This window comes from Rhamphochromis sp. 'chilingali' (genome assembly GCF_963969265.1).
Source record: "Rhamphochromis sp. 'chilingali' genome assembly, chromosome: 12".
NCBI classification, from domain to species: Eukaryota; Metazoa; Chordata; class Actinopteri; order Cichliformes; family Cichlidae; genus Rhamphochromis; species Rhamphochromis sp. 'chilingali'.
The window spans coordinates 14,873,277-14,887,111 of record NC_137939.1 but is presented as its reverse complement, the minus strand read 5'-3'; the positions used below and the strand labels follow the sequence as shown (position 1 = coordinate 14,887,111).

The 13,835-nt window shown below is 40.5% G+C and overlaps 1 protein-coding gene across 7 annotated transcripts in view; it reads right to left on the bottom strand.

Moving 5' to 3' along the window:
- Positions 1-13,835, bottom strand: part of tns2a (tensin 2a) — a 72,686-nt gene that overhangs the window by 48,042 nt on the left and 10,809 nt on the right. For all 7 annotated transcript variants that reach the window (XM_080897749.1, XM_080897748.1, XM_080897750.1 and 4 more), the window contains exons 2-3: positions 3,137-3,242; positions 2,953-2,990 (exon numbers count right to left, since the gene is read on the bottom strand). In XM_080897749.1, coding sequence (XP_080753875.1) covers positions 2,953-2,990; positions 3,137-3,242 — 144 coding nt within the window. The remainder of the gene's footprint in view (positions 1-2,952; positions 2,991-3,136; positions 3,243-13,835) is intronic.

The window sequence follows — 13,835 nt, the reverse complement described above, 5'->3', positions numbered from 1 at the left end:
GGTAAACAGGATGCCTTACAGATGACAGACCTCCAGAAGTGCTTAGGCGTGTGTGTATGCAGGAATATCACACACATACAAACACAGACACACACAAACGGGAGGAGAGGAGAGCTGGGCGATTCAAAGACAATGTAATTGTTAACAAAATCAACGTGAATGGCATGCAAAGTAACTGCTCTAACACAGGTAACTACACCTGTTTACCACAAACCAGGTGACACGCATTAGCTTGTTCATTTTTATTCAGTTTGCTGTGTCACTGTCTTTACTTCAAATATCTGAATTCACATTAGGAAAGACCAATGCCAATCCTTCATCCCTCCTCAAGTCTCTGCGTTATACATAAGGTTAGATAACAGCTAATATGTACAGAGAAGCCAGTCCTCCACACCCTCCCTTATCCGACCTCTCCCTTCCTGGGCAGCAGCGATGGATATCACAGTTTAACTCCCAGTCAACAACCACACATCAAACAGTTATAGTAAGGCTGTTTAAGAACATCCCGATCTTTGTTTTTTTGTAATAAATCTTAAAAATATAAAATATCTGTGGAATAATCAACTTTTTTCCTAATAAATTGGAAAACACTGGAACATTTCTCACCATTTAAAATATGTACTGCTAAATGAGGAGCATAAGTAGCCAAACTGCTGATTTGTACAAATTGACACAAACATTGTAATTATTTTATTCTCCCAAGTCTTTATTTACATTTTTCCCAAAATAATTGTCGCTCGTGTCCAGAGCAAAGGGTTAGGGTTTAAGTTCAGGGCTAGAACTGTGGTTAAAAAAATCACATGACAAGATAAACAAGAACACTGACACAGCCTTTTATGGCTATACAAACACATAGCGCTCTAGCTAGCACCTAGCCTAGCTTAAAAACAGATTAAATCTCTGATTATGTCTAAAGGTGAAGTTAACTGTATCTCTTAATTAACCAGTGAACACATTGTACTGTATTTTGTTTGTCTAAAGTCATTAAAAAGTAAAGTTATATTTCAAGTTGTGGTTTTACATCTAAACACAATCATGCTAGCTGTGCTGCTATAATGCTATGTTGCATTACTTTTAAGTTAAAATAAGAAACCAGCTGCGTTACTGAAAACTCATCTAATCCTTGAAGTTTCTCTTTCACAACAACGCATACAGACAGACAGTTCCTACAATGGAAGAAAACAAATACTATTTTCAGTCAGCCACAACATCAAAACCATCTTCCTATATTCTGTAGGTTCTCAGCTCTGACTGTGAAAGCATAGACACAGATAAGGCCTGTTCCTTCACCTCTGACAGTTTGGAGGGGTAGTTCCACTGGTATAGGAGACTACTGTAGTCAGTGATGTGGTGCAGCAATATTTTAGGTGGATAGTATGTAACAAAGGTTGTTTCCCAGCAGAGCATTCCATTGTAAAGACATTTTTATTGTTCTTTGTTTCACCTGTCGGTGGTTTTAATGTTGTGGCTTACTGGTCTATGTCCACTCTAGAGTCATAACCAACCTATAACTCTGTGCGACCAACACCACAAGCTGTCCTTAAAAAGCTGATTTTACTTTTTTATTGCGTGTGCTGTTTCAAAGCCATCCTTTCATCTCTGAACTCATCCCCAAGGCTCTCCGCAGATAAAAGACAAGAGGACAGAGGGATGCTAGAGGAATGATGCTCGTCTTTGCCACATGCCTTCACCCCTTAGCTTTATCTCAGTCAGCTGCTGCCTGCCAAGGTTCCCTGCCTCAGCCTTCTGCGCCTTTCACATTCTCCCCCTCAGCATCACTCTGTCCATTCATTATGCCATACTTCCATCAATGACTCTTTCACAGAGCCAGCAGTGTGGTGTTCGAAGGAAGGCTCGCAGCTTACATTGAGGAATGCAAATGAACAGGCTTCTTTTTAGAACGGCTCCTGAGATGTCTGCTTTTATAGAGATACTGTCATGTACCTATACCTTTATTTGAGGTAAAAGTTAATCATAAAGTAACATTACCTTTCACTGTTATGCTTTATAAACTTGTGATATTTATTTAGCACGTCGTTAAAAAAACAACAACAAAAAAAGAAGTCTATTTCATGTTATTATCACTCCCATGATCCTCTTCAGCTCAGAATGTGACAGCATTATGTTTGGACAACCCCAAAGAGTTTCCTTAATGTCATTTATCATTTCAGTGCCTGGGAACTGGCTTAATGAGTACATGCAAATGCATTTAATTTAGTGACCTTAATAGGAGTCAAGTTTACAGCAATTAATATCTGTATCCATCTAAGTTAGACCTCTCCCCAATCCTTGCTCTGGCCATTCAGAATATGTAATTTTTGTTCTTATGAAATTGTTCTTCTAAAAAAACAAAGACAATAATCATTCAAATGACACGTCAAAAACTATTCACATTTAAAAAAGACTAAAAGTCATTTTTATCTTTCTCCAAAACACAGTGTTGGGTAGACTTGGGGTTAAGAAGGGATGCTAATAGTAATTATTCTCACAAAAAATTCATGTGTTGTTTGTTTAGCCATAAGTCCAAAGCCCCAAAACTCCTCAGAAAACTGAACAAATATTTGGGATTTTTCTTTGAAAAGCTGCTGAAGTAGCCTTCACCTCAGTGTTAACCCCGTCTTTGCAATCAGGGGACAGGAATCTTGTTTTTCCACAAAACATCAGGGTTAGGATGAGGACAGTTGCCAAAGTATTTGCTGTCAATCAAGCCCTAAAAACTGGGCTCTCTGACACAACCAGCTGCCACTAATTCTACAATTGGATGCCATGAAATGTGAATAACACACATCATGGAAAACTGGCATTTATCCTTGTTGTGTGCAGTTTTTTGTGAAACATTAAGTAACATAAAAATTTCCTCTGTATTGTAATTTTTGTGTTTAGCGATACAGAATTTATTTTTCTCCATCTAAGTCAAGCCTGAAACTATTTCCTTTGGCGGTCGATCCTTACCTTTGCCTCGCACTTCCTGTGGGTGGCTGTTTTGCATACTGAGAAAAACACGTCAAGTGGGAGGGGGAAAAGAAAACAAAGGTTAGGATTAGTGACCTTACAGTTGTGTCCAATTTCTTTCTTTGGTTTTATTTTTAATAACAACAAAATTAGTGGGAGAAAGTCAACACAGGAGCACTCTCACCTCTGCAGAAGGAGCCCACGTTATCGACGCTCTGCCGACACACACTGCACTGCCGCTTCTTCTTGAAAGTCTTCTCCTTGAAGACGTGGGGCTCTCCTTTGCCTGCCTGCTCACAAACACACACAGAACAAAGGTTTACACTGTATTACATGCCTAATACTGGACTAGACATGCTACTGTTAGAAACACTTAAGAGTCCTTGTTTAACCTTCATCCAAGAGTTTCGACTTGGCAGACGTTCAATGTTTTCAGTCAGTCATCCTTACACCAACTATAGCAGGGGTGTCGAACTCCAGGCCACGAGGGCCGGGGTCCTGCAGGTTCTAGACATCCCCCTGGGTCAACACACCTGATTCAAATGATTAGGTCGTTACCAGGCCTCTGGAGAACTTCAAGACATGTTGAGGAGCTGTGTTGGATCAAGGACACATCTAAAACCTACAGGACACCGACCCTCGAGGCCTGGAGTTCGACACTCTTGAATTATAGTCATTTCACTGCAGCGTCCAGTGTAAATTAATTAATTAGAGACAAATAAAAGATCAAATAAAAGTTGGGTGAGTAAGTTGGTTATAACAGTAGCAGAAGCTTAAAGTTTTAACATGCAGACTTGTGTATGAATGAAGGTGCTTCTTTTACTCCCTTTGCCTCTCAAACTTCTGTTCTGGTTGTGTAACTGTCTTCCAGTAATAATCCATGAGATTCCCGCCCATAACCAACTCTAATCCTTAGTGTGTGTGTGAAGATTTGTGAAAAGAGAGGGGAAAAAGCAAACGTATCGAACTAGACAGATAATTAATAATAATGGATTGGATTTATATAGCGCTTTTCAAGGCACCCAAAGCGCTTTACAATGCCACTATTCATTCACTCTCGCATTCATACACTGGTGGAGGCAAGCTACGGTTGTAGCCACAGCTGCCCTGGGGCAGACTGACAGAAGCGAGGCTGCCATTTTGCGCCATCGGCCCCTCTGGCCAACACCAGTAGGCAAGTAGGGTAAAGTGTCTTGCCCAAGGACACAACGACCAGGACAGAGAGCCAGGGGATCGAACCGGCGACCTTCCGGTTACAGATACGGTTCCCAACCCCCCTGAGCCACGGTCGCCCCAAGTTAAAGTGAAATTAAAGTGAAAGTACAAGAAAATCCCATCTTTTCTTTCTTACATTTCCAAGTGTACATGTATGTGTGTTTGATTTCATGCGTGTGTGCCAGTGTGGGTACATTAATGTGTGTCGTGTTGTCATTTCCACCCACGGAGTCTTTGTTTCTCAACATGGGATCAAATCTGCATATGACTCTGTGGAGGTTTGCAATACGAATCCATGGGCCAAGTGTGAGGATTGCTGCATAATGGGTCTTATCTGACATCAAATACGAGTCCCTCCCCCTCCACATATACACCGAACACGCACCAGTGCTGTCGTCACCCAGAGTAAACAGCTATATTTAAGAAAGCAATCGTGCTGCTAACGTGTCCATAACGTGTCCATAGCCTTGGATAATTAAAGTGATACAGAGACAAAAAGGGTTTTGTTGCCTCTGCTTGTGCTTTTACTCCTTGGCAACAAAGAAAGGGAGCTGTTTGCACACTTCTTCCATTATCCTGCTTCCCTGGCTCTGTTCTAGGGACCGGACAGTGTTTGGACAGCTGCCTCGCCTGGCATCACCCTCGTGCCTGCTGTGTGCAGCGGCTGCTGGCCTGCTGCTGTACAAGTGTACTGCGACCGCAGCACCTTGGATGGTGGAGGAGGATAGGGTGGGTGGCTCAGGGGCTGGTGTATGTTATATAATAACACATGGCTGGAAAAGCTCATCTTGCCAGTACTTGTGGGTGACGTATCATTTTAAATGCTGGGACTTTTTATTTTATTTGACTCATATGGTCTATTCTTGTTGGTGCTTTTATCACATTAGCAGACCAAAATCCACTCAGATTTCATTACAGTTTAGCATCATCTTATCTAGTCCTGTTTTGACGTATCTTCTGACGCAATACAATGTTGAATACAACAAACGCTCCTTTGCCTTTCCTCGTGACCAGTCTTGCTGCCTTTATGTAATGCACGTTCTATTTCTATTGCTTCGCAGTGACATTCAAGCCCACTGACAAAGCAAGTTAGTTAAACTCCTCCTGGACTTTAGCATGCATCTATAAAAGTATGCAATAGACCTTTAAAATATACATTATTGTACACAAGGGGGCCTACACTGAAATTTAAAAAAGCAACTAGTTACTGTCAGCTGAACCACAGCGGTGATGTGGGCTGAGAAATAAACACACTGAGGAAAGGCTGGCAGCATTCTTCCTGTTCCAGACACAATCAAGACCACTATATAGTCCCACCACAGGCAATCATGGTCAGACAGTGATACGGGGCTCTGCTACTGAATTCTTTGTTAAGGTGTTTAAAAAGCCTCTCTCAGGCGAGAGGACCTGAGGGTAAAAGCATGAAAACCAAGAAAGTGTAACAAAGGCAACACAATATGGTGATTCTATATGCAGAATAACCTCTGTGTAACAAGAACAAGGGCAATGAATGGATACCAAATGTTTGAAGTGTGGCATTTGCTTGGTTTTAAGATTGATTAACTGATTAACTCACAGAGGTTCCAATGTCCTTCTTCAAACTTGGAAGCAGTTGTTGACCAAGCAATCTCATCCCAAGGATCATTTAGTAGAACAAACTCATGCTTTAAGCCAACACGGATGAAAAGTCTTTCAAGCACTATGTAAAACATGACCATCTGCAAACTCATTACCCATGTGATCACAAGCTTCAGTCATGGTACCAAGTTGACTTGAAGTGAGGTGGTTTTGCACGCTGTAATTATTATGACTCGTCTGTTTGCTGTTAAAAGCAGCAAATAACTGCTGTTTCATTAGAGCCCACAATAGATGGCACCATATGCCTCCAACAGAAGAGACAAAGATAATAAATAGTGATCGAAAAGTTAAATATGTGTAATATCTTACTGTAAAAATGATGTTCTTTTACAGTTGCACACAGCAGCTGCTACTTTTGTTTATTAGCCAACTTTCCTTAAATCAACACTACAAGGATGCAGAGGTGGGCGATTCAATTCAAATATCAATCTAATCAATATCAAAGCCAGTAATGATATCATACTTTCTATCCAGTCCAGGATGTAACCCACTGAATTGTGTGAAATTAATTATGTTTTAGAAATGAAACATTATGCATCAGACATACTCTAAAAATCAGCTGTCACACGTCTGTTTTATCGATGTCCTATAGCAGCGGTCCCCAAACTTTTTTTGCACCACGGACTGGTTTATGTCCAACAATGTTTTCACGGACCGGCCTTTAAGGTGTTTTTTCTAATAAATTCAACAAAATAAAACCAGTACCGGTACCCAAAAATAGAAGATTTATTCATAACACAAGGGAAAAGACCCAGGAAAACCGAGTTAACAATAAAATAGATAAAAAAAGAAAAGAAAAGAAAGATAAAACATAACAACAAAAACCCTGAAAACCATGAATTTCACACCTGAGCCGGGTACCAAACGACTCACACACCGGTATCGGTACGTGGCCCGGAGGTTGGGGACCGCTGTCCTACAGAACATTCAAACAACAGAATATCACCCAAAGTGCTTTAGAGACAGGCATGTTTACATTCCAGGTCTCCATAAAACCCCAAATAACTAAAAGCTGAAAGGTCTGTTTTTTTTCAATAACTAATTATCATGGAAACAGATTTAGTGGTCATTAAAATGTGTTCAGAATTTCCAATAGTGATTCATCTCATAAATCGTGACACACTGCTCCCTTTCCTACATAAGCTGGTTAAAAGTATGACACAAATGACACAAAGCAGCATACAGGTACGCCGATGCTAGCTGGCTAACATGCTAACTTGAGTTGATGCTTCTGGAACACAAGGCTAATATTGCTCCATAACACTCAGTAACCTGTTGATAATTTTTGGTATTTTAAAGAATGTTTTAATCTCAAATTAATAATCCCACATAATGAAATTTGGTAAAGGTACAGTCAGTCATTTTTTGAGGCTTATTTAATAGAAAAGAAAAATGTTATATTTGCTTTCTTAAATAAACATTGAATATATAGAGTATATAGGAAAATACTAGCTAATGTAGCTGTTAAGCTAAATGTTTTATACTGTGTTAGCAAGCTCAGTTTAGCCCCTTTATCTTTCCTTACCCAAAAAATGAGTTTAAAATCACTTAAGAAGATGGTTTGTATGTTAAACAATATGTTGAGGCAGTTTCAGGATATGACAGATACTGCTTTACCTGACTCCTCAGAGATACAGTGTATCTTGCTAATAACATTAGTGTTCTGCTCTATGTAGCGCCTTAATTATTGTGACAACTGTGTTTAGCTACTATTTAACAAAAAAAAAAAAAAAAAAAAACTTGTCTAACCGAGCTTAGTACGTCTATTTTGACAGTCACAATCTAAAACAATATTACAGATTAAATTTGCTTTTACCTACATAATATCAGCATTTTCCTAAGCTCTGAAGTTTTTCTTTATTTTCGATGGCTCTTCCAAGTTGGGAACTTATATCTCCCATTATTCAACAACAAATGACTGCATCGTAGGAAAGAGCTAAGCATTAGCCAAAAGCATTAATGTCCATCTGTTGTTAGCATCTCTTTTTCATGTATTTGTAAGACATGCCGCTGCACTGATGGAAAGCTGTGTGCAAACTGAGTTCAAAACTCAAATCTCCTGAAACATTCCCGTCAGCTCAACTTGGGAGTCCAGCAGAGGAAACCACAGTGAAGGAGGTTTACAACTTTGTGTAGGATTACAACAGAAAACAGCTGGTAGAGTCTGAGTGCATGAGCACTAAAAACAACCTGCGATGCAGAGCCTGGTCCCCAGGATAGCAATTACTGTCACTGCTGCACTGGATAAAAAACATCTTCCTCTGGTAAAGCATGTGTTATCCACCATTTAGTACTCAGAGCCCCTAAAGAAACAACTTGTTAGAGAAAAGAACCACAAAACTCTCTGAACGTAATAATAATAATAATAATAATAATAATAATAATAATAATACCACCAAATCGATTGACTCCGTCTCACTATAGATGCTCATTTTAATCATCACAGTTACTGATGGACAAACCCTTATAAGAATAGGCTACATGTGGCCATTCAAGCTCCAGTCCTAACCAGCTGAGGCCTGTCTACATTTCCAAAGCACTAACAGAAGTTGCAAACATCTACCTGAGACCTCAAGAGGAAAAACTTTGCTCACACATACACACTCACGTGCAGACGTGTATCCCTGCAGACAGCTGGAGAAAACAGACACACGTCCGCTCTCCTCTTCCCGTCCCCGTGTGCTGCAGGAAAGACCCCACCTCCCCCTCTGCAACATCTGCTACGCACAAGTGGGTCCTTTTTCTAATATTTTTAGCCTTTTGGCAGAATAAGGAACGGGGAGTTTAATGTTGTCAAAGAGATGCTTTCTAACCAGAGCTCCCTCCCCTTTCTCACTGCACCTCCTGTCCACCACCACAGAACAGTAGCTGGATTGAACGAGGGAGGGGTTGAACACACAAACAAGACATGAACACAGGCCTACAAATGTAAAAACAAATGCGCACATAGAGCAAGCCATTTGCAGCCACACACACACACCCACACATCTCTGGAAACTCTCTTGCCCCTACCCTTTCGTTTCTTACTAAAAATAGTCTTGATATTTGGACAATGATGGGCATTGTGTGGGAGTGGTTCATTCCTGACAGCAGGACTGGTGACTGTGACCTCGGCATCAGATGCAGATGGCCTCAGTAAGAGGACAGATTGAACATGCCCCAGAGGGGGAAAAGTCTTCCTAGTGCTTTTAGATGAAATGGGATTTTTGTCTTTACATCTTTAAATCATTATTAAAGCCTTTTTGCTGCACATGACATCTGCACTAGAAAAAGGAGCAGGTGTTTCAGAGTATAATCTGGAAAGTACCCGCAGATACGCCTGGGTTTTCAGTATTACTTGTACATCAGTGATTTTAATCTGATAGACTTAGATTGGTTCCTGGACTGTATTCACCAACCCCAACAACACATTCATTGATTTAAACTGCTTTTCTAATGAGCTACAAAAATGAATGTTCATCATTAATTTTGCCATACTTGCAAATCAATTAATAACTGGGACTATATAAAAAGACTGTAAAAGAAAGCCAACTATAGCATCACCAGATAATTTGGTGTTGTTATAGTGACTTAGAGCAGGGGAGTTAACAGGTTTAGAAAATCTACGACCTAGAGAAACAAAAAACAAAAAGTAGAGGCAACCATTTTTAATATTTAGTGTTGTTTTTGAAGGAGGAGTGTAAGTTTAAAATTTAATTTGGTGATTTACAGTCGACTCAAATGGAAGGGTCTTTAAACAAGGAATTCAGGCTTGATGCTCAATACTAATAAAAACAGTTCTCAGCATCTAGAGTCTATCTGGAAACTCAAATAAGTTCATTTTTCAACTTAGAATTATACACACAATACCCCATAATGACAAAGTGAATATTCTTACTTGAAAATCACAGCCTTTGCCATGACACTCATAGTTGAACTTAGGTACATCCTATTTTTACTGATCATCTTTCACATATTTTCTACAACTTGGTTGGAGTCAATCTGTCAAATTTGGTTAATTGGACATGATTTTGAAAGGCAGAGTGGCCTTCATCATGCATAAATGGAAGAAGTTTGGTCTCTTCCGAGAACTGGCCATGCTGCCAATTTTTGAGTGATCGAGATAGAACGCAAGGTGACCAAGAACCAGATGCTTCCTCCACAGGACAACCATTTCTGCTGCACTCCACCAATCGGGCCTGTATGGTAGAGAGGCCAGACAGACACCACTCCTCAGTAAAAGGCACACGACAGCCTACCGGGAGTTTGCCCAAAGCCACCTGAAGGACTCTCAGACCATGAGAACCAAAATTCTCTGGTCTGATGAATCAAAGGTTGAACTCTTTGGCCTCAATGCCAAGCATTATGTCTGCAGGAAACCAGGGACTATTCATCATCTGACCAATACCGTCCCTTAGAGCTGGGCGATAGAACGATAACGATATGTATCGCGATATAACTTTTACTCGATAGAGAAATTAAGCTATCGCGATAGACCTCGCCGCTCTTGTCCTCTTAAAAAAAAAAAAAAAAAAAGGTCAGCCAATCCAAATCAAGTAGCGCAGAGCCGAACCAATCACAGCCGCAGTGTCACGTCGCGTCACTTGTTACATACGGCACAAGTGCCAAGCCGCACGTGTGTTTGTTTGGGAAGCAGCCAGCGGGTAATGGAGCCAGCGCATAATGGAGGAAATGAGTGTGCCGACTAGAAAAATCAACCGAGCGTGACCGAAGAGAAAACAGATGATGGTTCCAATGCCGGAGAGATTGTCGAACGGAAGAGCCATAGAAGTTCCGTAGTGTGAAGGTATTTCGGCTATTTCAAGTCTGACAAAAAACAGAGTAGCGTGCACTGTAAATTGTGCCGAAAGCAAGTCTGGAAATACAATAAACTGGTGCATGCGTCACACTGTGCGCCACGTTATTGTTTCGGTGAAATGAATTTCTACAATACTGTTACTGTTAATTCTACTCTCTGCAGTGTTTAAATGCTTACACATACACACAGTTACTGTCCCTCCACACATACGACTCGGTTCTGCTTCTATGCCCCAGCTTTGTTTACTTTTTCCCACCGAGGCTTCTAGACTTCTGATTGGCCAACATTTCTGCACGGTTAGGAATCTAGCTCCACCTGCTGCTTTGGCATGTTCATAGCAGCGTTTTCCTTCATTTCTCCCTTTATGTGCGGACGGGATTATTTTTTAAAACGAAAACGGAAAATCTCCGTTTTCAAAAATACCCGTGTACGTGTGGACGTAGCCTCAGTCTCTGACTGGAAGCGCTAATTCGTCATTCGGCTTTTGTCAGACTAAAGTAACTGTTAAAACTGTTTGAAAAGCTCAGCTATACAACAAGGAGAGATTGAGAATTTCCTTTTAGTTCTCAGTTTATTTGATACTGACAAAAGTTAGTCAGTTAGTCAGTTTTGTCTGTTCTTCTGTAAAACAAACTAAGATTTATTTTTAGAATTAATACTTTGTTTCTAAGTGGAATTGACAATTTAGTCTGTTTTTGTTTGTTCTATTTTGAAACTTAAACGCTTTAGCGGCTGTCTTTTGTGTAGTTTGCAATATTTGCCTTTATTTATCTGAAAAAGTCTCATGTTAAGTACATCTACCCTGTTGAACTTATTATGGGAAATAAATATTTAAAAACAAGCTGCTGATTATTTCACATTTTACTTGTGAGCAACGGCACATTTAAATCTTACAAATATAGTTATTTGGCTTATATCGTGATAGATATCGTTATCGCCTGAAATGAAAAAAACATATCGTGATATGAAAAAATCTCATATCGCCCAGCTCTACCGTCCCTACAGTGAAGCGTGGTGGTCGCAGCATCATGCTGTGAGGATGGTTTTCAGCAGCAGGACCTGGGAGACTAGTCAAAGTTGAGGGAAAGATGAATGCAGCAATGCACAAAGACATCATTGATAGCAACCTGCTCCAGAGTGCTCCGTTCCTTGGTCTGGGGCAAAGGTTCATCTTCCAATAGGACGACTACCCTAAGGACGCAGTCAAGAAACAAAGGAAATGCTTTGGGACCGCTCTGTGAATGTCCTTGAGTGTCCCAGAGCCCAGACTTGAATATGACTGAACATCTCTGGAGAGATCTGAAAATGACTGCTCATCCAGCCTGGTGGATCTTCAGAGATTCTGCAAGGAAGAATTGTAGAAACTGCCCCAAAATATTGGGATCAAGCTTGTAGCATCTTACTCAAAAATAATGAGCCTGTAATAGCTGCCAAAGGTGCTTCAACAAAGTACTGAGCAAACACTATGATTACTTATGTGCATGTTGTTTTTGTTTTCATTTTTAATACATTTTCAAGAATTTCAAGCAAATGCATATTTATTTATTTTTTTGGGGGGGGGGGGGGGGGGGGGGGGGGTTGAGGTGAAAAACAAATATAATCCATTTTGTAATAAGACTATAACAAGACAAAATGTGAAACAAGTAAAGTTTTCTGGATGGACTGTACCTCTCTTTATGGTCTATCAGATTATGAGTTTACCTTACAAAACACAATAAGCCAAATTTGTTCAATTGTGGGCATCTAGTATTTACATTATGTTCATTTTATGCACCAGATCACACGGCTTAATGGTCGGTTTGTGACTAACTGTAAACCTAAATCCAACCCTCTACTGAGAACATCTCATGGGTATCTGAGTTCCTGCTTCTTATTTGTTGGCATCAAAGCTTGCATGTGTTATAAGCGCGTGTGTGCATGCATGTGTCCGAAGGGTGGGACAGGCAGTGGAGGGAACAGAGTGACTCCCTGTTCCAGAGGTGATGTCAACATGCTGCCATGATACACTTCCGTTCTCTTGTGGAACTCCTGCTGCAAGCGTACACACAAACACAGAAAGGTCTTATTGCAGCAAAACCACCAACACCCTTTGTTGCATTTGCTAAATAAAAATGTTACCCTTGTACTGCGATGTGGCCTCAGCCAGTGCACGACATTAAGGGATGTAAAGTATACTGCCGTAGTTCCAGATCTGACACTTGTTTAAGAATCCCTGTTGCAACATCTGCTAGAGTATAAAGGAGTCACTTAGATTCATCCTGTGTTTACGGTGAAGAATTTTCCAGGTGTGAGTGACTAGCTGTTACTGCGGCTTTATATCCAGGGGAACGTGAACCAGCTTCTGTTTCAACCTCTTGACTTGGCAGTGGCCAGGAGGTGCCGCAAGCACACAGAATGTGTCGTTCCTGGGCCTTCAAGCTTCTCAGTTACACCCAGTAATTATAAATATAGTATAGCTGCTGTACACTGAAAACAACCACAGCACTGTACTGCTGGTCACTGAACATCTCCACTAGAGCAGCCGGCTTACATGCTTACACCGAGACAGTTATTTGAACAAGCTACTCAAGTTTTTCCAGAATGCTGGAACGTTTTTTTTTAAATCACCAGCTTCCTCTCTGATCTGATCGAAATGCAGCCCGACTTCCACTTATCTGCACTGAATATAGTTCACACAGGAGAAAAGTGACCAAAGGAAAGGTCGCACAATGTTATCTTGTTATTAATGCGTGGCTGTTTCCCTCATGTTGCAAAGGAAGATAGGAACTCTGACAAGCAGGAATCACGATGTGGAGCCAAAGCTAATTGTATGAACAATCATCAATCACCTGTGTGCACACTATACCTTGCTTTTGAGTTTGCACGATGAAGCCTGTGTGACAGATTTTTGTTCACAGCATCCCTGCAAACACACATGCATAGGCTCCGCATTGGCTCATTGCCACGAGACTGAAAGCGGCAAATTATATTCGCCTGAGTGATTTAAGCCTACTCCAGTGTGAATACAAGAAATGAGTTTTTATTAAAATAAAGACGGTATATTCCACTGGATAGAAATCATTGTAAAACAGTCATTTTGTGAGTCATGAATGAAGAAAAGCAAGCAAAAGGAAAGTCAGACTGAAGTTCCCAGTTGCATTTCCAGCTGTTGTTCTTGGCCAATTTATGTTGACACAGCTGGGAATACACTGGGAATTCATTTTTAATAAAATCTATGTGCTTTCCTCAAATT